Genomic DNA, 26,939 nt, shown 5'->3' on the forward strand with positions numbered 1-26,939 from the left:
CCTTGGACTCTTCCTCTGCAAATGGGAACGGTAATATGTTCTGCCTCAGATGGAGGCGGTGAGTACACAATGAAATCATACAAGACTTAAAAGGCCGTTGTTATATAAATAGAAATCTGTCAGAGGATGGATCCTTGCTCTGCAACACAGAACAGCTCCTAGAAGCCGGGACCAACTCCAGCAAGAGAATACAGTGGCCGCAACCATACCTGTGAGAAAGGTACCACTAGCAGCGTTCTGTGTTATGGCACCCAGCTGGCTGCATTTTCGGTGAATACATACATTGAGGTACAAGCATTCAGTGGGATACCATGTAACAATGAGAATGAGCAAAGCTAAGCTCCACCCAACCTCATGGATAAATCTCACAACCATCAAGTTGAAAAAAAGAAGCAAGTCACTAAAGAATGCACGCACTATGATTCTCTTTATGCAACATCTATAATCAGACAAAATTAAGCCACACTGTTGAAGGAGGGTCCATGTGGGTAAATCCACAAAGAGAAACCTATGAATTATTATCACAGAAGTCAGAATAGCTGGTATCTCCTTTGGGGAAGGAGGGAAGGGGTTTACATGTTTGGAGGGGTTGGGGAGAAGGGCTGCTGGGGAGCTGGCACTCCCTGTTTCTTGCCTTGAGGGGTTACATCTGTGTTCACTTTAAAGTTATTAAATTGTGCCGGTTGTTAAACATATATGTTTTACGTAGTCTTCTGGATATATAATCTATCCTAGAATTAAAAAATAATAAAGGCATCTGAAATCAAATTAGAATAATAGCTTCAGAGATGCACTTCCTCAATCTTATAAATAAAGAGGCTGAAGCCCAGAGAGGTTACAAGTCTTGCTGAAGGTCACATAGTGTGTCACTAGTGGAACTGGCCTAGAATGAAGGCCAACAACTCCTAACTTGGATCCTCCACCACCTTCCATCTCTCCGAAGAGCCCTCACTGTGGAATGGTGCAGGTTGGGGGCACAGCTGTTATGCCTGGGAGTTCCCTTGTTTTGTGAAAAAGGGAAAAGGCAAGTCATTGGGCTGATATAATGAAGAGCTGGTATAAACCCTGAAGACTGTAAACACTTTTCAAATGGAATTTTAAAAATATGTCCCTTCAACGTTCTATCCTGATAATGACAAAATTACGAAAAATAAATACCAGAACTCTCTGGCCACCCTGAGATCTATGGTTTGACTCGTGCTCCATCTGATTTGCAGATAGTATCGGATGAAGCTGGCTTGAAGGGACGGGGAGCCAGGAAGTCTGCAATTTTATTGACTTATCCACCTGGCCTAGGTGAGACCCTAGCCCTGGGACAGTCAGGAAAGGAACCTCTGCTATCTCTCTGAGAGCTTTTTTGTTTTGTTTAGAGGTCAATTACTTCCCATTTGGGAAACTTGTGAACATTAAGAGGTGACTGGAGTGACGGGACTGAAGGAGGCAGATAAGAGGCTGATTGCTTACAGAGCAGCTCCCTGGTGAAAGCCCTGCCTTGGATAAGCTGTGGTTGGTAAGACACACAAAAAGGGACAGCTTTCAGTGCGAAGGAGAGATTACAGGACAGGATGGAAGATGGGCAGCTGGGGGTGGCTTGATGATCTGGGAGAGGGATGTGTTTTAAAGTGATCCTGACAGGAGCACTTAAAGTGGGGAGTTGGGAGAAGAGAGTTTTCCTTTACTCTCCTTTCCTTTTGGAAAGAAATCTCCTTGGTGTCCTGGGAATCTCAAACTTCCACATGCTCATTTGAAGAAAAAGCCACGTGGGTTGCACATGGACATGGTTTTGTTATAGGCTTTGCTTGTTCGTTTAGGTCAGCAGATATGGATGCTACAGCAATCTGGACAGCAAAACAGAAAATGTCCCAGGTCAATGGAACATCTTGGGTATACGTGAAAGCAACACCCACTCCTGCCTTCCAAAGCCCCTCAGCCAATTGATTGCAGTTTACAAAGTCCCAGAAGCTAGCCTTGAACTGTATCTCAAACTACTAGAAAATATGGCTCTAGCTTTGGCATGTGCCCATTTACTCTTCTCCTTTCCTAAGTCCTAGACCTTGCCCGGACCCTCTGCCAGTAAGTAGTGTCGTTCCCACCCTAATCACCAGGCTTAATCCACCTCCTCTAAGCACCTTCTCTAAGCATCCCAGCTCACACTGGCTTTTCATTCTTTTTAGAGAGCTTATTGTGTGTCTGACTTGACATGCACCATATACCACCTTGTATTTTCAGATACCTTTCTCATGTTAATCTCTGGTATCCAATTAGATAATAAATTCCTTCAGGGCGCCAGCCAAATCTTATTTTCTCTTGTGTCCCATGTTCAGTGATGATTGAGATATTGATGATTGAACTAAGCCCCTCTCCCCTTCACTCCCAGGCTTGACCACAGTCATTGCTCTCCCTCCTGGGCTTTTCCATGTGGCAAAAAGCATGGAGGGAGCTCAGGAGACAAGACCTATTCATAACAACACTGCTGTACATCTGAAACTAACACAGTATTGTAAATCAACTATACTCCAAAAAAAAGAACAACACGTGTCTGGTAACCACTCCTTGGGTTGCAAGAGGGTGGGAGGGTGAAGAGAATAGTATTTGTTAGTTTTCTACTCTGCGCCAAGTATCAATACTTTGCTAGATCCATACAATGCTGACCTACATTTCTAGGTAAGAACTTTGCCCAAAGGAGAACAAAAGATTTTTAAAAATTAACCTATAGTAGTTTAGAATCTGATCTCGGGAAAATTTAATACAACTCACTGAACAACGGAGGGCCAGGCAGATGGTTAGGCAGTGGCAGTATTAAACTTAAGCTCAACTGTCATGAATCTAAGGCCAGTGTCCACAGGTAATTTTTCCTCTTGTAAGGAATACCCACCTCCCAGCAAAGTGAAAGAAGTATATCACCGTGTGACAATTTTCTCATGATGGAGATTTTAACTGTAATCTCTATTTTTTTTGTTTTAGTCTTAGCTTAATTGACCAAGGAATATTTATTGAGATTTCTTAATTTAAAATATACAGACATTTCTTAATTTAAAATATACATTTTTATCCCAGGGATGCAAGACTAACTATAATTGAAAAACACTGCAGGGTGTTTTTAAATACACTTTTATTAACAGATGTTTATGGAGAAATAAAAGAGAAAAGGGATGAAACCAGAAAGGAGAGAAAATATAAGGAAATGTTCGTAAGGAGAAATGTGAATATTTACCATTGTTTTTAACTTAAACTTTAAGAGATGTAAGCTATCAATTGTCAGGCATCGTTTACATCGGACCAAGCAGTCCCTGTTTCCCACGTTGGCAAAAAACAACCAGGGCAGATGCAGAAATGAGAAAATGCAGGGCCAGTACAATTTAATTAAAATTAGAATTTATTAAATAATAGAATTGAACTTTTGACAAGTTAGTGGTCCAGGGGATGAAGAAGCAGAGTTTTTCATTGTCTAAAAAATGATATCCAAGGAAAAAGAAAAGAGCCTGATTTTTCAACTAGTACCTGCCAAAGACAACTGTCTTATTTGATTCCCATGTTCCCATTAACAAAATAAGTTTGTTCTCAGTCTTCAGTTTGCATGATTTCAGACATATTTGCGCCTGGGGGAATTGTAACTTTCCCTAAAATTCAGGCTTCCTGCCCATCCTGTTAGGACTTATGGACAAGTGGGAGCCTCCTTTTCTAGTGTGGAATTTAGAAACCTACTACCTTCTGAAAGAAAACCTACTGGGGCTGGTAGGGAAGGAGATGGAGAGAGGTAACCTCTCCAGAGCTGAATCCAAGTTTTGTCTCTCTAGGGAATTCTCTGTGTACTGAAGACTTAGAACTTCTGAGTTTCATTTTTACTTTAATTTCAAGTTGTTGAGCAGAAACCGAGAGGTGGATAGATTCTAATGGCCTACACACAAGGCAAACACACACTAATATATTTAGTCTATTTCCTCAAGAGGCTGAGCTGTATACAGGAGATAAAATGCACTTACAGTGAGGGAAGAACTAGAATGTGGTGGATATCTTCTGGAGAACAATTGTGCCTCCAAAAAAACAGCGCTCCACTGGATACTGAGTCCCAGGGAGCGCAGCCCATGGAAGGGGTGGGGGGCACAGATTAACCCCTGCAAGAGGACCTGGCTCGCACAAGTCTCCCTGACCTCCTGGTCCTCCTCTTCCAGGCTCTTCATCCCCTCCCCTGGCTCATCTCTTTTTCTCCTTCTTTCCCCACCTGTTGCCTTTAATCGGGGGATCGAGGCCCTCCAGAGCACCCCCATCACCTCCCCATTCCCTGGGGCTGCTGCACACAAATTAAGGAGCCTCTCAGCCCCTGTATTTGAGGCCAGAAAAGTCATCTGCCTCAGAACTACTACTCTGACGCCCGAAACTGCCAGCCACCCTTGGCTTTCCTCTCTCCCAGTGCTGCTTCGTGGGCGGCTGGCGGAGGCCCCGAGTTGCGTCTCTTGGGAGAAGAACGCCCCCAGGGCCTTGAGCTGGATGGCTAGTCGAAGGCAATTCCTAGTCCCAGGGATCGCTCGGGAGAGAAGTGCCATCGGGTGGCCTATTTCCTCCACGGCGGCGCTCCCTCATCCCGGCCGCGATCGGTTAGCGGAGAGGCGAGACCGAGCATCTGTTCAGGGTGGCGCATCCGAGCCAAGACGCCTCACCAGGCCCTGACCCCCTGAAGCGTGGCGGGCAGATGGCCCTGCGGGTTGGCGCTCGGTCCACCCCCACTGAAGCCAGAGCTGGCCTGCGGTACGGGGGGCGCGGGGCCGGGGGGCGCGGGGCCCGGGGGCGCGCCGGCGTAGCAGCCGCCGTAGGGAGCGCTGTAGGCAGCGCCCGCGTAGCCGCCGAAACAGGAATAGGGCGCCGCGGCCGCGCCATAGGGACCGGTGAAGGCGGGCGTGCGGGGGCCCAGGCAGGGCTTGCCATCCCGCACCAGCACAGGCACCGCCACCCGGCGCGGCGCTAGCGGGTGGCCGGCCAGTTCCAGGGACTTGTCCTGGCGCTGTCTCTTGCACTTATAGCGCCGGTTCTGGAACCAGATCTTGACCTGCGTCGACGTGAGCTGCAACGCGCTGGCCAGGTGCTCGCGTTCCGGCGCCGACAGGTACCGCTGCTGCTTGAAGCGCCGCTCCAGAGCCAGCACCTGCGCCTGCGAGAAGAGCACGCGCGGCTTCCGGCGGGGCCGCCCTTTGGGATGCTCCGAGCCATCCCCGCGCGCGCCGCCGCCGCCGCCGCCGCTGTCACCCACGTCGCTCTCCTGCACTCCGGTCCCGTCGCAGGGGGGCGAGGCTGCGCTGAGGCCGGACTCTAAAAGCACAGGAAGGAGCACCGTCAGCGCCAGCCTAAGGCTCACCCGAGAGATTCTTACACTGTTTTCAAGGGACTCCCCTCCCCTCCTAGTAGCCTTCACTTCGGGTCCCCGTCTCTCCCTTCTGCTGACCCCTCACCCCGTCCCAAAGCTTGTCCCTTTCACCCAAGCTCTGTCGCTTTTGCAGCTGCTGGAGCATAATGCAAATTGTGACACTCAGTGGTACCCAGTGTACAGTCATTTCCCCAAAGGTAGACTCTTGATTCAGAGTCTAAGCTTCATTTTCTTCTTAGAATGTCTGTATCTGGGCTGTTCTCTGTGATTGCAATTCTAAAGTGTGGGCGAGTTTGGGAAAACTTTTTCTGCGAGCCTATTAGATAGAGACTGATTTTAGATTCCTCTTGGTGGGGAAAGAGAGAGACAGAAGCAGAGAGAGAGAGAACCAAAACTCGGTGACATGCTTGCCCGGAGGCTCCCGTCTGCCTGGCTATCCGTTGTGGCCCGGTGTGCACCGCAGGGTACTTGGTTTCTAGCCCAGGCGCCAGGGTCTCCAGTGCCTCCCACCTTCACCTCATCTTTGCTCACATCCTTGTCTCTTTGGTCATCAGATGCTCCACTGGCACCAGGAAACCTTCCCATCTTTCTTGGACGCGATGCTCTGTAATCCAAATTAACAACATAAAATAAAACAAAAAATATTTTCTGGCTGCTGATTCTTGGCTTGGAAACTGAGGTTCTCTTTGTGGGATATGTAAAGTTGAGATCCACATTTGGCTTTTTAAAAAGCATCCTCTTTCTCCTTTGGGGTCTCCCGGGAGAGCGGGTGGCGTTGGCTTCTCCCTGACTTCCTCTTCGGATCGGGCAGCGCCCTCGAAGATAACCCCTGGGCGACTGTGCCCGGGGGGCCTCCAAGACGCAGACTTTCCTTCCCTTCTTCCCACATCTCCTGATTTGGCAAAGCTCTGCTTTTTATCCAAGGGTAGGTAGGAAGGAAATGCTGAGTTTTCGTGGAAATTCACTCCAGGAGAAAACCGGGAACGTGAAAGGATGCATGCTCTTGGCGAGGTGGAGTGGGAGGCCCCTAATTAGAGCCGGTACTGCTTGGAATCCGACTCCAAATCCACAACCGCGCTGGCGCAGTCTCCTGGGGCAAGGGGCTGTTTGGTGTTTCAGACTGAGGAAATAAAACCTTCCTTCAGAGAAGCCTGTGTTCAGACAAACTTAGGACATCTCTCCCCGCAAAGAGGAAAGATACTGACGAGGGTGTGTTTTCTTAGCAAATCAAAAAGTAACAGCTGGCCTTCAGTGACTCTGTGGAACAAGCAGGACCCCATTTGGGAGTCGCTGACCACGCAGGCCGAGGGGCTGCAGGCCACTCCGTGCCTTCCCGGTCACAGTTCGGAGCCCCTCTCACCCTGCGTCCCTGAAAGCAAGTTGGGGACGGAGGAGGCGCACAGAATCCCCCAGGGAAGATCCCTTCCACGCGCGATCGGTGGCTGCCTTGGCCCCTGGGCTTAGTTCCTGGAGCCGGGCGCTGGCCCCTTCTCGGCATCAACCGCAGCCGCAGAACAGCCAGCTGCCCCGGCCGCGCCAGCGGAGGAGGAAAGCCCTGCGGCTGTCTTCAGCTGCCAGGTGACAGCAATGGTCAGAGGAGCGTGACCCCTTTTTCGGCAAAGCCGAAGTGAACGGCGAGCTGTCTGAGCAGCGCTGGGAGAGATTAAGGTTTAGGATCCGCTGCAGAAAATTCACAGGTTTCTTTGGGAACACAGCACAGTGTACTGTTCTCCAGGCTCCTGGAGTAGGTGAATAACCAGCCTGCAAGTCGACGAATAACTGAAGCAGCATCTTAATTTTCTTCATGTGGTTAGTTTGAGGCTCGAATGGAGTGTCCGTGGCACAGCCTGGCCGAGGAGGCCTGACCTGCGAGGCGCCTCTCAGGAGCCCCCAGACCGGCATGGAGGCTGCGGACCAAGACGCAGAGGTTTGGAAAGGGGAGGAGTAGCCTTTTCATCCCACCAGTGTCAACCCTCTCCTGCCAAAACTTCCCGGCTGGCAAGAGCCAACCCATCACAACCCCCCGTCCACCTCTTCCCTTCCTGTCGCTGGACGCAGATGCCTTGGCCTCTCCGCCAGCGCACAAGGTTGCGCCTACGGAGACCAGGCGCTGAGACTCCGCTGGTGTCGTTCGTCTCCCAGAACAGCTAAAACGCGGGCTGCCCTTACCGTGCTCCAGGCAGAGGAACGGCTGGACTGGCCAGGCCACTCGGCAAGCCCCCAAGAAAAGGCTGCGCTGGGGCTGACCCTAGAGCCTACGGGTTTTCCACTCTCAAAGCGCCCGGCTGCTTTGATGGCTACACTTTCGGCAGACGGTTTAGGGTACAGAGGGTGGGAGATGGCTGGCAAAGCTGGTGGTGATGGAGCACAGCTAAGATACTGTAGAGGGCTTTGCTGTAAGAAAGAGAAGCTGGAGTTTCTGGGAACTGTGGCTGTGGGTCGGGGGTGGTGGTGAAGTGTCTGTGGGAATCAGAGGACTGGCTGCGGAAATAGTGAACCCCCAAGATTCAGGACCTCATTTTCGTTAGGATGTCTGGAGGAGATGTTAGAGGGGGCTGAGAGTCCTGTCTTTCGGATTCTTCATGTGAAGGAAAACGGGGCTAGCCCTCGGAGCCGGGAAGACCAGGAGATGCGTGTCCCCCCCCCCACCACGAGCCGATTGGTAATGATCCACCCCACATCTTGGTCTCCCTGTAAGAGCCAAGACCCGAGGGCGTACTCACGTGGCTCGCCCACCGGTTCAGCGTCCATCTCTGTGACTGTCTCACAGGGACCTTCCGGAGGCTCCGACCCTTCCAGACTTCTGTCGCCGTCGCCGCTACCGGTGCTGGGAACCTCCGACCCTCGCTGTTCAGGGACCGGTAGCAGGTACTGACAGCTTTCCGGGCTCCTCCGTGCACCCCGGAGTTGCAAGGCCTCCGGGCTGATCTGCTCACGCTCCAGCCTCAGGATGTCATTGACCGAAAAGGGAGTGGAGGTGACAGGATTCAGTAACATCCTGAAGGAGGAGGGGGCGGGGCTGGGGCATCCCCGCTCCCCACAGAGCGCAGCGCGCTGAGCTTTCCGTTTTGTCGCTGCAGACTCCGCAGACCCAAGGTCTACGGTAGACACCTAGCGTCCCGTACTGCTCCTTCCTCTGGGCCATCCCCGCCAGCCGATTGACCGGGCCGGGTGACGAAACCGCGGACACCCATTGGTTCCCGCAGAACCCACGTGTTAACTCAGCATCTCCCCGCGCCCCAGTCCTTTCTTCTCTCGCCCTTCTAATTCCTCTCCAACCCCCAGCCACCTTCCGAAAGGTCTGGGTTCTCGAAAGCAAGGAAAACGGGAGAGAGCGTGGGCACGGCTCGTATCTCGGTGAATACAGTACAAACGGGAGCTTCCCAGGTCAACCCTGGGTCCCTCGGGACTCCTAGAGGGTGTGCGGGGATGGGGGTGGAACCCTTGCTCTGCGACCCTAGTTGGTCCCTCCGGCCTAGCCTTAGCTCAACTGTCCAACGCCTGGCAGAGGAAAACTCAGGTGGAGACCGCTGGGCACCCGCGGGACTGGAGCTGCACGCGTGAGTGTAAGTGTGCGCACGGCAAGGGCCGGGAGGCTGAGAGCTCCTTCCAGGGAGCAGAGGCTGGACCGCAGAGGAGCGAGTCTGGACCCTCCACGGTCTAGACTCAGGTGGAAATGTCTCCGCCACTTCCCAGGAGGGACATCTCAGCCCTGGAGCGAAGAAAGGACTTGGGAGCTATATTGGGGGAGCCCCTGACCTCTTTATAGGCTCCGCGAGTGGGTAAGGAGGAGAAAGGTAATAGTTCCCGCCGGGGTGTAGGGGCCAGACAGGTGCTCACCTTGCCCTTCACGACCCCAGGGTCCTTCTTTTCCTCCCCTTTATCCTCCTAAAGTTGATTGTCTTGAGCGTGTGTGCATGTGTGTACGAACGCGGCGCCCCACAAAGGGGTGGGAAGTTTTGACGAGCATCAAATCTTCGGGAAAACTCCTTGGGCACAGCCGGACCGAGTAAAGGGAGGCAGTGTGTGCAGTGGTTATGCAGGTGGAATCCACAGGTCCAGCCCTCGCTCCGGAGCATATCAACTGCGGGCTTTGAGCAAAGTATTTACCTTCCCAATCTTAAGTAAAAAAAAAAAAAAAAAAAATGGAGATAAGAATAAGCCCATCATAGGATGATTGTGAGAATTAAGAGATAACGTGTATGAAAATATCAACGATTGTTACTACTCATGCGACATGGTTCAGTCAAACATGATTCCGGGTCAGCAGTCATAGCACAGAATCTAAGAAGTTAAAAAAAATTTTTTTAATCCAAATGAGATCTCATTAGAATTCTTTTTGGAATTTCAGATACAATATTTCTCAAATAAACCTTAGGAGAATTCAATATTATAAGAACTAAGTGGGCATTATTATTTCCTGAAACCCAGATAAACTGTACACGTCTCCTCAGGCTAGTGGGCACAAAATTTCTTGCAAAAATTCATGCAAATTTTTGGCAAATTTGATGGTTCAGCCAAGAAATAATTTCTTATATATCGTATCATTTAATCTTTACATCGAAGATATACCCTGAGTGTTTCCAGCTTTTCTTTTCTTAGTGAAGAGTCGAAATCAGAGAGGTTAAGCACCTCCAGAGGTGGCCCAGCTCGTCAATGGCAAGGTGCACCAGGACTCCTGTTTTGCCAAAACAGAACTCCTCCCTCTTCCCCCCAAAGAGACATCTCTTTGCCCTCAGAGACATCGAAATCTTTCAATGACTCATACATTTATTTAAATTTTGTTATTTTTTTCTGATTATAAAAGTCATGCAAACTTTGAAAAAAATTAGGAAAAATTGAAAAGAAAAACAAGATCCATCCGGAGATGATGTTTTAGCTCACTTCCTTCTTTATATATATTTGCATGTATGAGCTCATAGGGGATATGCGAGCTTGTATATTTTAAATTTACATCATGAGCATGTCTAGCTTCTCTAAAGAGTTTTTACAGATTATTTTTAAATGGCAATATAATAGTCCATGTGATGGATGAACTGTAATAGACTGTTTATACTTTTACATTATAGCTTTTTTTTTTCCTGTAGCTGTGAACAAGGCTTCAGAGAACATCTTTGCACCTTCATCCTTGTCAACATTTTGGATTATTTCCTCAGCGTAAATATGTAGAATAAACAATGAATCAAATATTGTAACACTTCTAAAACATATTCCACGACTTCCTAGAAAAACAGTATTATGGTATCCTCCTCCCTCCAGAGGTTCAAGCGATTGTCTGGTTAGGCGTGTATTTACAACCAGCCGGGCACCCAAAACACAGCGAATTTAGAACCTTTCCATTCAGAGCACGCCGGGTAGGTGCTCTTCCCACTTCTCTCTGGGAGCCGGCAGAGTCCTCGCCTTCCAAGCTCGGCTGGGAGGGGACCCCGATTAAAAACTTTAAGCCACAAACCTTCCAGCACGTTATGCTAGAGTGGAATTCTCTCGGCGGACTGCCGCGCTCTAGAACTCGTAGAAGAAAGGACACCTTGGAAGAAATTGACATCAGCAGCCCTGAGTTCAAATCCTGCTCTCAGATCCGCAGCCTTGCCTTTCTTCCCTGGTTTGCTGCCAGGATCTAATGAGATTTTGGACATGGAAAGGATTGCTAACCTCTCTCAAGCGGTGCAAACACGAATCTTCGTTACCGAAAGAACTCAGGCTCCCCGGGCAAACCTGGAGAGCCGGGCCCACATCGCCGTCGCCCACCGAGGCCGGGAGAGCAGCGGGCCGGGAACCTGCACCTCGGCGCTCGGGTCTCAGCTCCCAGCGCTTTCCGCTCGCCCGGGCCTCGCGGCCCCGGAGTCGCCTGCCGCGGTTCGGGACCCCCGGGCGTTGGGACGTCGCGGTAAATGACCCGGGCCTCCGCGTCCCATTTTTTCCTCCCCCTCCACAGCCAGGGCGCATTGAGCTGTGCGCTGTGCGCTCCGGGGACTGGAACCGCTGCGACGATCTCGCCCCTTCCGGGTCAATGGATTGCAGCCGCGTTAGGGACAGCCCCGCGGCGGGAGAATGGTGCGAGCTCCCGGCAGCTAGCTGGAGCGCGGGCGTCGGGGAGGGGAGGGGAGGGGAGTAATCTGGCCTGGTGGCGTGGGCAGAAAGGCCAGGAGTCCTGGGGCTCTCAGGCGCATCCCCGGACCCGGCGCAGCCCGGACAAGGAGGTGCGGTGTGTGTGTCCCTTGGGCATGAGTGGAGAAGTCATCATCTCTCTTCTTAAGATGGAACAGGCTGTGCGGGGAGATGAGGGAGGGGGCGGTGTGTGAGCTGAGCGGATCTGCTTTACTCCACCTGGCTCACAACATAAAACGCTCAAACAATATTATGTCCACAAATGTGTTTTGAGCGCCTACCGTGGGCTAGTTCCGCCCAAACTCTGAACATACGGGGGAAATGAGGGGCCTTAGAGCTTTAATTTTATCCCATTATTTTTAAAAAAAATTTAAATTAATTTTTATTGAAGTATAGTTGCTTTACAATGTTGTGTTAGTTTCTACTGTACAGCAAAGTGCATCAGCTATACGTATACATATATCCCCTCTTTTTTGGATTTCCTTCCCACTTAAGTCACCACAGAGCACTGAGTAGAGTTCCCTGAGCTATACAGTGGGTTCTCATTAGTTATCTATTTTATACATAGTATCAATAGTGTATATATGTCAATCCCAATCTCCCAATTCATCTCCTCCCCCTCCCCCAATTTTACCCCATTCCTGTACAGGAGACAGGCTCAAATCATTCCCATGATACCTGGCACAATCATATGGAATTTGTCTGCAATATTTATTGAAACTCTTCCCATCCACGGTTAACAAGTGTCCTTTTCTCCCCTATTTCAGACTTCGCCAAAACGAAGGGATTCCTTTTTTAAAATTCGATACGCAACAGGCAACTTCCAGTAAAGTCTGGCTCTGGGGCCTGTGCACTTGCAGGAAATCAACTGTCTCCAAGGTCTTTGACGGGAGCTCAGGATCCCCATTAGACTGGACTCGGGCTCTGGGTCTCTTGTCACAGCTGTATCCCCAGGGCCTAGGCTAACAACTAGCACATAGTAGCTCTCCAACCAACATTTTTTGGATAAAGGAATCTGCCTTGTTTGCCTGGAGATAGTCCTTCTGATACCCTGGGGACTGGTTCAGTGGAGTCTGGCCCTCCAGGAGTGGGGAGACTGACTTGCCATGGTTTCTTTTGCTGGGATTCTTTTAAAGATATTATAATAGCTTGTTTATATTTTGAGTATGTGAAACATTAACATAATTCTAAAAGTCAAAATTATGCAAAAAGAAATGGCCACACACCTTATCCTTTCTATTTCCATTCCTCTTTCTTTCCTGGTTCCTATACACTCTCAATCTCATGGTTTTTTCCTCTTTCTCTCTCTCTGTATGTTTTGCACAAATGAACAGCTACATGTATATATTTCCTATTTTTCTGTCTTCCTTAGCTGACAAGGTAGCATAATATGGGGACTCTTTCTTGTGGTTATAAAGCAGTGACATTTATTAAGATTTTTGTGCTGGTATTATTGTTTCTGATTGCCACCTGTGGATGGCTCTGCTTTATAACACAGGATGTCACAGCTGCAACAACGATGTCTATGCATTTTCTATCAATACCTACATCTCCTTGGCTCAAAATAAGCTAATCCATGTGTACTCAGGATACTGAGAATCTCCCACTATTCATGACTGCATAGATCTCCGTAGCCTTATTTTCACAGAATGCCTAATTGCAGTTTTAAAGTAAATCCTTTCAAAACAACTCATTGAATTTTCTCTTTTTTTTCTTTAAAATGATGGTGTCTTTTGAATGATGGGTTCTCATGTTTTCTTTTAGCTTAATTAACTCTATTTTACAGATAAAGAACACAGATGATACCAAACTACACAACTACCAGAAGAAAATCAGACTCCAGGTTTTCTCACTACTGATGCTGGTTTTCTCTCCACCATATTCCTGTTACAAACACAAAGACATCACCCTTTACCTCTGCTGTCCCACATTACTTCCCTCAAGAGTAGAAAGGAAGATTTAAGAAAAGAACTGGGAACAATCTGGCAAAAAGAACTGGACTATTTTATACATAGTTTTCTTTTTGATTTTTAAATCCATATTTACATCGCAACTCATGGATTCTCAAAATAACTCTGTGAGGTGTGTAAAGCAGTTATTATCTCTGACTTACAAAGAAAGAAACTAGTTTTCTAGTTTACAAAGAAAGATCAAGAAACCTGTTTTGAGTCACAGGTCTCCTCATTTCCAGGATGGAGCTCTTTCTTTTAGAGCACACAGACTAAGATGAATGCAGTTGCTTAGTTATCATCTTTTCTTACGTTTCTTCCTAGTTCTTTGCTCGGTACTTCTTAGAACACTTGTTTCTAAGGAAAATTCACTACATATTTTAAAATTTCACTGACACTATTACTCCAATATTTTCCAAATTATTCCAGTCAACTCAATAGAATTTTCCTAGTGCCCATTACATATGGGGAAGGTAATCACATAATCTATCATCTAAAGCAGGACTCTTTAAAAAGAAAGGAAGCACCCACTGGATGGGATGTCAGGAATAAACCACAGCTGTTCCAGGGAAACCAGGACATATGGTCACCCTATATATATATGGTAATTTGCAAATACTCAGGACACAGGGATAAACAGCACATATTCCAGAATCCTCCAGGAATATCCAGTCCAGCAAGAGAGAAGACAAGTGAACTTTTATTATGGGATGATGGGATGTGATCAGCACACCTTTATCTGGTACACTGGCATTAATGTGTCTAATTTCACCTGCTTGATGAGGGAAAACACTTTTATTTATAATGATATTTTCATCATCAACACCTATGATGTAGACCTGATTACCATATTTAACAGAGTGGTTGATCACTAGTGCATGATTTTTTACGCTGCCAAAGGCAAGCCCACCTACAGTCACATGCCTAAGGCCCCCCTGCTAGCACAGGACCGTCTCCTGAATAAGGGCTGCTCCAAGTACCCATTCCATCGAATAGCTACTCTCTCACAATTTGCTTCTTTCACTTAACAATATATCATACTGATTCAAAGAGCCCTTCCTTATTCTTTTTTACAGTTGCTTAGTGCTTCATTGCGTGAATGTACCATAGTTTATCCAACTGCTTGCCATTGAACAAGTATTTAGGTTTTCCCTGTATTTTGCAATTACAAACAGTGTTGTAATGAGTGACATTGTTGCTCTGTGGTTTTGTACTAGTAGAGGTATATCTTCAGGGCATGTTCCTAGAAGTGGGATTGTGGGTCAGAAGCAAATGCATGTATCATTCACGTTGGCTTGCCAAGTTCCCCTCCAGAATGGTTGTACAGGCTTGCATTCCACCAGCAATGTACGAAAGTGGCTGCCTCCTCTGTAGTATCCTGGTCAAAAGAATGTATTATACCTTTTAATTTTTACCAATCTGATGGGTGAGAAATGGTATCTCAGTGTTTTTCTGATTTTCATTTCTCTAATTATTAGTGAGATGGAACATCTTTTTATGGGTTATAGACATATGTGTATGTGTGTATGCATATACATATATAATATACATACAAATTATGAAAACACATATATAGACATAAATACACATACATTTAAGTTGTATCTTTCCCCCATTTTCTATCAATTTTTAAGAATTTTCTCTCTCTCTCATATATATATATATATGTATAGTGATTTTGGCTATCTGTGCTATATGTTACAAATACTCTCTCCTGTTTGTCAGTTGTCTTTGAACTCCTTTCATAGTGCATTCTGTCATGCATTTTAAAATGTAGTCACATGTATTCATCTTTTCTTTCATTGTCTCTAGATTTGAGTCGTCGTGAGAAAAACTTTTCCTGCACCCAGGTTAATCACCCATATTTTCTTCTAGTATTTGTATAGTTTTGTTGTTTACTTTAAAATTCATTTGGAGTGCATTCCAGTGTATGGTGTCAGTTGAAGATCTAATATTATCTTTTCCCAAATGGCTATTTTGGGACCATTTAACGATTTGCCTGAGGTGAATTTCAGAGGTGCTCTCTTCGAACCCCTGAAAAATCGGTGCAAAAATCTCAGGGTTAGAGGAGGAAGATGGGTGGAGTGAAGAGCGGAGCGGGCTAAGAGATTTATTAATTGTTTAAAAAACAACCAGCTTTTCCATTTCTCCCCGTCATCTCTCCACAGCCTCATTTTGGCGGCGGACACAGTTCAGTCTTGCTGCCAGACCGCGGGGGCTGGACCACCTCCAGTCCGGCGCTCGGATGCGGCGCTCCTGGGACCCTGAGCCTCCTCCCGAGCGCCGGCCACACCTTCAGAGCATAAAAGACTGTCATCGGTGGCCCGGGGGACGCCAGGGCTCCTCGGTGAGGGGCTAGCCCTGTTCCGGAAGGCGCGGGCGGGAATTCGGGAGCCACAGGCGGGGGCCAGGCCCGGGTGATGCTGGAGACGCTTATCTGCGCCGCGCTCCCAGCTCCATTTCAATTAACATTCCAGCGCCGGGCCGCCCCGCCGCCTGATAGCGCCGGCCACCAAGCCGCGGGAGCGAGTCCCCACCCCTGGAAAAATAAACTCGGCCCCAGCGGCTGTGTGTGTGTGTGTGTGTGTGTGTGTGTGTGTGTGTCTGTGTGTCTGTGTGTCTGTATGTGTGTGTGTGTGTGTGTGTGTGTGTGTGTAGGACCTGCAGAGACTCGGGTCAAATAAACAGCGCTGCCAGAGCTAGCAGTGCCGAGGCTTCGCTGCTGTGCCGTGGGGTGGCGAGTCTCGCTCGCGGTCGCCGTGGGCTCGGGTCCGGGTAACGTGATACCCGGTAGCCGAGGAGCAGCATTTGCGCCCCAGACGTGCGCCCGGCTGCAGCGGTCCCTCCACATTGCGAGACCGCAGCTGCTCTTAATAAACTGGCAGTCGGCGGTCTTGCTGAGCCTTCCTGATACCCCCAAAGCCTGTGAAATGATCAAGTGCATCGCTGCGTCCCCAGAGCCTGTGAAAGGAATTTCACACAGACTGCCTGACCCTGGGGGTCAGGCAGATCCTTTCCCGGCCTTTTTAGTATCTGGTGTCTTGCTCAACTTGGGCATCCATGATGTCATTGATGTCCCTTTGAGATAAGTAGGACAGATGTCAGCATCTCAGTCCCAGGGATGGGGTGTTGAGGAACAGAGGTCCAGTAATTGTTTATAGCAATTTGCCTCCTGAGGGGGCAGTGACAGATCTGCCACCCAGAGCTTTGGGGTCTGCGGCCCCAAGTGGCACCTTCCTTAAGACGTCACCACCAACCTGCAAGTTGCTATAAATGATATTCTACTATCATTATTGTTATACCCTGCAAATGTAAAAGATGTCAACACCTCAGCACACAGGGCCACCTCTTAACTGAGTGTATGCATGTGGGGTATCCTAAGTGGAAAACATTCTGAATGGAATCTTTCTACCCAAAATTCACCCTAGCAAGACATCAAAAACTTCTTTATTTCTTTAATATCATTGCAAGTTGTTCAATTATTTTTCCAGGCAATTTAAGCACATCCTTTAGGAAAACTAGAAACCTGCTAAGGTGTGGTGGGTGAGGATTAGACTAGAAGGAAATAATTGTGAAGTGAACTTGTAGTTAAATACCATCCAACCCAGATTGCCTGCCTGAAGGAAAATATGAATGGGGTACCACATCGTTATTCAGAATGTTTAGCCTCTAGACAGAATCATTGAGTCCTAAGGCATGAGTCCTAAGGCATTCATAATCTGCTTATGTTCCCCTGAGGAAAACCTTGTCTGCAGCCCTCTGGGGGGCAACCCATTCCTGGCGGGTGCCTTACGTATAAGGAATATAATTTGTAATGCAATCCCGGGTTTCCATGTTTGTTTATCCTGCATGGATATTAAAGAAAGTGGAAACTCTTCTGAGATCTCTCCCCCAGGAACTTGTGGATACTTCCCCCAAAACTCAGGGAGAAGGGCACATGGGCCCCTGTGCTGGGGGAGAGCCCAGGGCCTGGGGAGCTGTGGGAACAGGTCCATTACCCTTTCCCCAGTGGGCACTCTCCATATGTAAGTGGCAGCTGAGGGACGGCCTCCTGGACAAAGATAGAGCACACAGACACAGCCAGCATGTTGATATTTGGTGCCACGTAGATAAATTAGCCCGATAACCAGGCACGTTTTCCCTTTCCACCCCTTCCCCAGACAGTCTGACGCTGAGTAGACGCATTAGAGAGTAGTATGGCTCATTTAAAAGCTGACCTAGGGAAGGGCTAGTGTTTTGAGCAGGACCACTTTACACAGGAGAATACGCCCAGAAAGCTCTCCCTGTACCAGAAAGCCCTTCATCCAGCTCCCTTAGGCAGGGCTCCTTCTGGCCTCTGCTGTCGTTTGGGTTCCCTCCAGGGCCTGGATGCTGTAGGCTGCCCTGCTTGCTTGGAGCAGGGTTTGAGTGGATCTGTAGCCACAGAGTCCTGGGCTTGTTTGGGGTAGAGTGGAGGTTGTGTGGGAAACAACTGTACCCCAAGAGAAGGTGCTGATATATTCTTCTTTCTCAAGTCCTGATAATTTGGAGAGACTGGAGAACAGGGGGTTATAAAAAAGATATAAAGTGTTTGATCCATCAGGAAGACTGTTAAATATCCAAATCTTCAAAGTTTGACTTTGCCTTTCCTTTTGACCTCTCTGGGGGTCTGGAAACAGAGACACGACGGGTGTGGCAAAATTGTGCTTGTTATAAGACAGAGGTTTGATATTTGTCAAACCACATTAATGCAGAGAATGAAGTGCCAGTCCAAAGAATAATTATTTGCTGTCTAGTTCCCAGGAGGGTCCCTCCGTCCAAAGCTAATACTTGAGCACTAATTTACCAAACTCTATGCATGATTTTTATCAACCACCTCCCTCATTTTTACAGACAGGCCCAGAGAACCTGAATAATGTGGCTGAGGGCACATCCTTAGCAGCAAAGGAGCGGGGCTTCTGCTCAGCCTGAGAGAGCCAGACTCCTGTTTGGAACCACCAGGCATGATTAGGTATCTACAGGGTGTTCACCTTTGACATTTATCCTTTTATCTAGTGCTTCCCTGCCAAGTAGCCTTTAATAAATATAGATGGTTTAATTTAAAAATTCATTAAAATTCTCAGCATTATTTTTCCACCTTGAGCGAAGCGGTGGGCTGAATATTATAATAGCCAATACTCACTCTGTGCTTAGCAGGCACTGTAGTTTACACGGAGTCTTCTGATGTATTTATACAATTTATTACCCACCACTTGTCCTCTTCTTCCAGATGCTTTCATGGCTTCTTCAGATCTTCGCTCAGGTCATCTCAGGTCACCTTGATTCCTGCCCTCAGTGAGATAATATTTGGGGAGGGGTGGACAAACTACACACACATATAGCACATAAGTAAATTGTATAGCATGTTAGAAGGTGATGTAGGATATAGAGAAAATAGATGTGAAGAAAGCAAATAGGTAACAGGATCAGAAGTGTGCTTGTGTGTGTGCCCGTGCATAGGTGGGCAATTGCGATTTTAAGGGGGATTAGAATAGGCCTCTTTGAGATGAGGACATTTGAGCAAGGACCCAAGGGAGGTGAGGGAGTGAGTCACGTGGATCTGGAGGGAGTGTGAACAGCTAGTGAAAAGGCCCTATGATGGGAACACGCTTGGTATGCTTGAAATCAGTGTCTTGAGAGTAGATGGAGTGGAGTGGGGGTGGGGTGGGAAGGAGAGGAGAAACAGGTGTTGAGGTCAGAGACGTAAGGGGCCTTGGTGGGCTAGTGAAGGACTTTGGCTTTTACTTTTGAGGGAAACTGAGAACTTTGGAAGGTTTTGAGTGGAGGAGCAATATGATGTGACTTGACTTTGCAGAGGACCTCCCTGGTTTCTGTGTTCCGAATAGGTTGTAGCAGAGCAGAGATGGAAGGAGGGAGACTCGTTAGGAGGTAACTGCAGTAATCTAGACAACAGATGATGATAATGGGCCCAGGGTGGAAGCAAAGGAGGAAGTGCAAAGTGGTCAGGTTCTGAGCATATTCTGAAGGCTGAGCAAACAGGATTTCCAGACACTTGGATGTGGAGTGTGAGACAGTCAGGAGTCAAGGATGATTCTCAGGTTTTGGGCTTGGCCAAATGGAAAGGCGGAGTTTCCGTCAACTGAAGAGGGAAGGACTACAGGCAGAGGATGTTTTGGGAAGAAGACCAGGAGTTCAGCTACAAAATTTGAGATGTCTAGGAACCTCCAGTAAGCAGCTGGAGTCAGGTGTCTAGGAGACGGGCCTAGGCTGATAATATATATTTGAGAGTTGTTGGTATATATATGCCATTTAAAGCCACAATCCTGGATGAGATCACCAAGACCATGAGTGTGAATAGAGAAGAAAGGAAGTCCGAAGCCAAATTCTCATGCAGCCCCAAAGTTAAGATTTTTAGTACAGGAAACATTCACAAACCAACAGGTCTGAATGCTGCAAAAAAGTCAATGTCGTTAAAAAAAAGTGCTAGGTTGTTCTACATAAAAGAGAAAAGAGACTTTGCCACCAAACACATTTTGAGAACTTGGGTTGAATGCTGGATAAAAAAGAAGCTACAAAAAAACATTTTGGGAGCAAATGAAGGAATTTAAATTAAAAAAAATTCCCAGTTTTATTGAGAGGTGATTGACATACAGCGCTGTGTAAGTTTAAGGTATACAGCATAATGATTTGACTTGCATATATTGTAATAAGTTTAGTTAACATCCATCATATAGATACTTCCTCAAAAAATAAATTTTTTTTTTCTTGTGGTAGGCGGGCCCCGCACTGTTGCGGCCTCTCCTGTTGCGGAGCACAGGCTCCGGACGCGCAGGCTCAGCGGCCATGGCTCACGGGCCCAGCCACTCCGCGGCACGTGGGATTCTCCCGGACCGGGGCACAAACCCGTGTCCCCTGCATCGGCAGGCGGACTCTCAACCACTGCGCCACCAGGGAAGCCCCTCAACTTTTGAATAATACCAAAACGTGTCTAAAATCACGTATACAATGGCCACCTAGTTTTGTCTTGGATGTCTGAACCACAGCCAGTCCATTTTGACTTTCAAATCCATTCCCTTCCTCAATGGCCAAAGCAGATGTACAACACATGTCTGAAAGACCACAAAACAGGCTGCTCTGGTCAGTAAACTTTAAGTGAAGCCAAAATGACTTCACTATACCTCAATATGTGCAGATTTTTCCACCATTTCCCCTTTTGATTGCAAATCTTTCAATAGAAAGCATTGATCAAAATATCCATCCCTTGATGCTGGGGTGCTGGCTTCTACCCCAGGTTTAGATCATGTCCCTTGATGCTAGGCCTCCTTTATATTCACCTAGACATGCACACTGAGGGAAAACTAATCAGATCTCGTGAACAGGCTCAGAGGTATGTTAATGGGGAAACACTTTATAGGCCATACGTTTTATCACTTATACCCTATTGTCAGACAAGCATTGTACATGTACTTTTAGTAGCAGACTTAAAGCACGCAGTGTCACACTTCCTGAGTAATTATACTCTGTGACAATTTCACTAGATAATTTTCTTTCCATCCAGGATATCAGGGCAAAAGTATGGCTAACACAATAACTTTCATAAATACAGACTTCGGTTAACAGAACTAGAATTTAATATCTACTAAAACATAGTCTTCTTTCTTCTTGAAATTACCATCATCATCAAACAGAGCCAAATCAAAACTAATTTGTTTGCAAAAAACAGTGTGGTCAGTTGACCACCTAGGCTCCTCCAAACTGGCTGTGGTGGAATTCCTCAGAAGGAGTGTCAGACTGAATTCCCAAAAGGCCTCTCAAGGCCAGGAAAGCCATGCAAAAGGCCTGCCATCAGATTCTGCCTTGGTGGATTTTTCTCTTCTGGAAGTCCCCAATATATTGAGATTCCTGCACATGCCAGGAGAGGGTCTTTTCCATTCCCCTGATAAGGCTGCTCAGAACCCAAGAGTTCCCAGTTTCTGGAGGGACCAGACAGAGAGAAAAGAAAAAAGTCTCAGCTCTACACACAGGTTTGTTTACCCAATTGCTGTAAGTCATAACTAACTTGAGGGGAAGGGCTTCTCTCTACCTGGAAAACATAGATATAAACCAGTAGCATTCCAGACAAAACTATAAAAATTATAAGTATATTCACCAGTTCACTCTGTAACCAATTCTTTTGTTAATTTTTTCTGAAGCCATCAGGTTTTCCATTAGGATTCTTCAATTTCTTACCTTGTTCAGCAGTATAATCTGAAATTTATCAGAGACCTGTTATTGTCAAAATGTCCTTCCTATGGGGCTTCCCTGGTGGCGCAGTGGTTGAGAGTCTGCCTGCCGATGCAGGGGACGCGGGTTTGTGCCCCGGTCCGGGAAGATCCCATATGCCACGGAGCAACTAGGCCAGTGAGCCACAACTGCTGAGCCTGCGCGTCTGGAGCCTGTGCTCCGCAACAAGAGAGGCCGCGATAGTGAGAGGCCCGCGCACCGCGATGAAGAGTGGCCCCCGCTTGCCACAACTAGAGAAAGCCCTTGCACAGAAACGAAGACCCAACACAGCAAAAATAAATAAGTTAATTAATAAACTCCTACCCCCAACATCTTCTTTTAAAAAAAAAGTCTTCCTATGAATCTTCTTGAAGATTAAGCACTTTTGCAAAAGCATCAGAGTACAACAATAACTGTCTATAAATGACAAAACACTTAAAAAGTCACAGTAAACACCTGATCACAATGTAATTGATAAAGAAACTCGGTTACAAGAATTATGACTGATTATAATCTTAACCCCTGAAAACCTTAATCTCTGGCAAACACCAAGAAGCAAGTAAGTGTGCATTTTCTGCCTAGAAAACTTATTCTTTAGTCTTCCTCTCCTAAGAAGGCAAAAGGGTAGGTAAACTTAGACCCAGCCAGCAATGAATGTTCCAATATTTTATCCTATTTGAAATGACCCAGATAGTCAATGAATTCTCTTCATCTAACTTAGTTTGGTTTCAAGTTACCAAAATCTGGAGAGACTATTTTAGACAGACATTCCCAAAACATAATTATTTCATTAGAGTTTACCTAAAAGCTCTTTTTTCTCCTTGGCTTTTAGTGATCACATAAGTTAAAGCTCCAGAGAGCCCAGGTAGATCATCTACATCTCAAAGGCACAAGAGAAATACCAATTCCTTCTGGAGAGCTAGTTTAACCAGTTACAAAAGGCTCGCTTTGATACAACAGTGGAGCCATTAGACGCCATTGTCCTCCAGATCCATTGGCAGCCCCCATTCAGCAAGGACGGCCACCCTGAGATCACCTCCGCCACTGTCCATTCCCAGTCCTATATTTCCTCGCATCTTGGCGCTCACGGGAGTTTCCTCCGTCCCCTGGCTGCTCCCCCAATTGTTGCGGTGCACCCCACAAGCCTATGTGCTTGCCCAGCTTCAAGACGGAAGAGCGAGCCCGGAGTCAGCAACAGAGACATCAGTGGTTTAATGCATAGGGAATCTTACACATCCGAGGCAAGGTCCCTCAGCGACACCCCACCGTGTACGGCACGCGGCGGGCAGCACGTGGTGGCGGTCTTCCCGGGCGGGGTGGGGCGGGGAAGGGGCTTGGCGCTTACGCTTTATACATGTTTTGTACGGGTGACCCGGGTCTCGGCCTTAGACTTGCGGAGGGCCGGGTGCCAAGCGCGTGGTGGCGAAGCTCCGGCGACACCGCAAACAAGGACCCTGTCAGGAGTGATACTGGAAACAAACTGAGGGATGGCTTTGAAATCTTGGCCACCTCGCTAGTGTTTCTTCGAAGGGTGAGACCGTGGAGCCTGCGTTGCCTTTTGGATCCACTTACCTTGGGACCCACTGTCCCCAGCGGGGTTGCGGTGGGGTCCCCGCGCCGCGCCTCCCCCATCCCCCGTCCCGCTGCATTTCCCGAAGCGCCTTGGTGGGCGGGGGAATTGTTCTCCTCTGACTGGGGGCCGTCCCTGTCACTGCAACGGCCTCCTGGGGTGGCCCCTACCCCGGCCGTAACCCGACACCGCGAGCGGCTGAAGACGCGCGGCGCAGGCAGCCCAGACCCGGCCGTTTGGGTGTCACCTCTCGGAGGGGAGACTTAGAGCCATAAAACCACCGGGTGCCCTATCCTGTCCAGATTCAAGGAGACAGGCTGGCGTTTATTGCGCGCCCTCGCGGGGCACTTAGCCGCGTTTGCCAAGCTCTCTTGTCCCCGATCCAGTTCCCTTTTCCTGCCCGTATCGGATGTCCCTTGGTACTGTAATTTACTTAATAGTTTGTTAATTGGACCCACTTTTAGAAAACGTAAATATTTATTTTAACCTGAGTCTAGATCATAGTATTCACTAAAGCACAGGTTTGGAGCCGTGTGTGTGTGTGTGTGTGTGTGTGTGTGTGTGCGCGCGCGCGCGCGCGCGCGCGCCAATACACATTGCATTGTAACCATAACTTGAAACAAAGGTCCGTCTTTCACACCATCTGCGACTTGGACAACATGCTCTAGAAGAGACTGCTTTATTCTACTTTAACTCCCTCCCAAAATGAAAACCAGCCCCGTTTTATAAATGAGATATATAGGAGGTACCTTTTCTTGGGATAGAACCGCACACCTGCCCCACATGGGCTGCACCTGCTCCTCTGCCCTGTGACTCTGAGGCTGGAGAAGAAGGTCTATATCCACTTCCTAGTCTAGGGGCCCTGACGGAGCATCAACCGCTCCACCAGCCTGGGAAGGGATAGGAGATGCAGGAGACCACCTACTTGCCGTTTGCTCGGACACAAAAGACCGTAGCCAGTGTTTTGTAGACACATTTAGGAAGCAGTTCCTTGCCTGTTTACCGTCTTGCCTCTTGTTCTAAGGTGGTGCCTCACTCCCACCCCAGGGCAAGCCTGGTGCCATTCACAAGCGTCCCCACCCTCCCTGTGTCCCTCAGAGCTGCCCTGCTGGGGTGGACCCTTGCCCAGTCTCACTTGCCCAGAGTCTCTGTTTAATCATGCCTCGAGATGTCCCTTCCAAAAACAATGCAACAAGCCAATTTGATGGCATTGGTTGGCTGGCTCAACCTGCCTCTCAGATTCTGATGTTCGCTGGATGTGGGGCAGTTCTGACTCCAGACCATGTCTTACCCCAAAGGGTTGAGGGTCTGTCCCAGCGCTTCTCAGACTTTCAGGTGCTTATGAAGTAACCGGGACTTTGTGGAAATGCAGGTCTGATTCAGCAGCGTGGGGCCTGAGATTCTGCATTTCCCACAAGCTCCCAGGGGATACTGATGCTGCTGGTCCTCAGACCACAATCTGAGTAGAAGGATGCAAGGGACTCAGACTTTTGGCCTAGCTAGAGAGACAGAAAATTTGGGTGCAGTTGCTTTTCCCCAGAACCCACACTTTGCATTACCTTACTCTTTCTTGCCTGAGGCAGGCCCTTTGCTTATGAATCGATTAAAAAGACAATGAGGTATGTGATGAAGGGTAGAGCCTTGGAGACCAAGCGATAGTTTGGCTTATGCCATTTACTGCAGGAACTTGGCTAAGTCACACAACTTCTTTGAACTTCTGTTTCCTCATCTGTACACAGGCATAGTAACCTGTATCACTGGGTTTATTCGAGGATCATTGGGGGAAAAACATCCCCCCACCTGAATGTACTTTTTTAAAAAGCTAAAACACTGACCACATGTAAAGAATTAATATTTTATTCTCCACAGATTTGCAGTAATTTCTCAAAAGGTAGATTGCCGTGGTTAAACACAGATAAAGAGGATACTGAATATATATACATGGACACAGGTATTTTATTCTAAAGCAAAAGCTACACTCTTCTCTCTGAAATGATTTAAGAATCATGGCTCATTTTTATAAGTTATCAAGACTTAAGGAAAGGCATAGAAAGAAAAATGACAGTTGGTAAGGGCATTGCTAGCTGTATCTCTCACACCAACCTTAGGAGAGCATATACATTGGAGATGCACTCTCCAGATCTAGGCATGGGAAGGCATTCTAGATCATACCGACTGTACCTGGTGCTTTATTAGAAACTCCATCGGCTCATTTTTGGAAGTGACAATCTTTTTTATTCATTGGGTTTTTCCCTGCAGTAAAATACAGCTCAGAACAACGACGAGCATCAGGTTTTAATGTTGTATAACAAAGTAGTTGGCAAGAACTTGGAAACTATACTCAACATTTTGTAATAACCCATAAGGAAAAAGAATCTGAGGAATATATATGTATAATTGAGTCACTGTGCTGTACACCTGAAACTAACACAATGTAGTAAATCAACTATACTGCAATTTAAAAAAAAATACGAGAGCAAATCCATCAGTCAATTAAAAAAAAAGGAATTGGAAGAGGGGGCCCAAATTCTAGTCTTAACTCAGCCATTAACTGTAGTTGTTAATTGCTGCTTATTACATATCTCTTTTTTCTGAAAATGGGGCTTGTTTGTATATTAATGGTTGCTTCACTTCTCTTAAGCAAGGGTTAGCAAATGTCAGTCCTTCAGAGATGGTGTGTTTGACCCACACTTTTTGTTTGATAGCTTTACTTCTTTTGAAAAGAGAACTTTTATGTTCAGAAAGATTGAGCAGAAAGCACAGGGTTGCTATATTAACTCCCCCTGCCTCCAACAGTGTCTTCTATTATTAACATCTTGCATTAATGTGGTACATTTGTTATAATTTATGAGTCAATATTGATATAGTATTATTAACTAAAGTCCATAGTTTACATTAGCGTTCACTCTTTGTGTTGAATATTCTATAGGTTTTGACAAATGTATAATGACATGTATCCACCATTACATTGTCATACAGAGCAGTTTCACTGCCCTAAAAATCCCGTGCTTCACCTATTCACCCCTCCCTTCCCCTGAATCCCTGGCAACCACTCATTTGTTTACTGTCTCCATAGCTTTGCCTTTCACAGAATGTCATATAGTTGGAATCATATAAGAAGGATGTAGCCTTTTCAGACTAGCTTCTTTCACAGTGATATGCATTTAAGGTTCTTCCGTGTCTTTTTGTGACTTGATCACTCATTTATTTTTATTGCTGAATATTATTTTATTGTATGGATGCATCACAGTTTGTTTATCCGTTCACCTATTGAAGTTCATCTTGGCTGCTTCTAGTTTTTGGCAATTCAGCAATTCTACTTTGGGTATTTATCTGCAGAAAACAAAAGCCCCAACTTGTAAAGATAGATGCACCTCCATGTTCACTGTAGCATTATTTACAATAGCCAAGATGTGGAAGCAACCTAAGTGTCCATTGATGGATGAATGGATAAAGATATATATATAATATATATATATATATATATTATTCATCCACCAAACAAAATGAAGTCTTGCCATTTGCAATAACATGGATGGACCTTGAGAGCTTTTTACTAAGTAAAGTAAGTCAGACAGAGAAAGACAAATACTCTCTCTTATATGTGGAATCTTAAAATAACAAACAAAAACCCCTCCAAATCCCCAAACTCATAGATACAGAGAACAGATTGATAGTTGCCATACACAGGGGTGGAGGTTGGGAGAAGTCA

At 47.1% G+C, this 26,939-nt stretch overlaps 1 protein-coding gene across 1 annotated transcript; it reads right to left on the reverse strand.

The window, feature by feature from the left end:
* Positions 1-4,654: 4,654 nt before the first annotated feature.
* Positions 4,655-8,356, reverse strand: NKX2-6 (NK2 homeobox 6). The gene is made up of 2 exons (XM_060100572.1): positions 8,083-8,356; positions 4,655-5,304 (listed from the first exon to the last, which is right to left on the reverse strand). Exons 1-2 carry the CDS (start codon positions 8,354-8,356, stop codon positions 4,655-4,657), a joined length of 924 nt encoding a protein of 307 aa, XP_059956555.1.
* Between the last annotated feature and the right edge of the window lie 18,583 nt (positions 8,357-26,939).

This window comes from Mesoplodon densirostris, chromosome 6 (genome assembly GCF_025265405.1).
Source record: "Mesoplodon densirostris isolate mMesDen1 chromosome 6, mMesDen1 primary haplotype, whole genome shotgun sequence".
Taxonomy (NCBI): domain Eukaryota; kingdom Metazoa; phylum Chordata; class Mammalia; order Artiodactyla; family Ziphiidae; genus Mesoplodon; species Mesoplodon densirostris.

Excerpts from the sequence above, each read along its gene's own strand:
- NKX2-6 (XM_060100572.1), bottom strand. The coding sequence starts at position 8,356 with ATGTTACTGAATCCTGTCACCTCCACTCCCTTTTCGGTCAATGACATC. Across the intron at positions 5,305-8,082 it reads TGAACCGGTGGGCGAGCCAC|AGTCCGGCCTCAGCGCAGCC; the intron begins GTGAGTACGCCC and ends CTGTGCTTTTAG.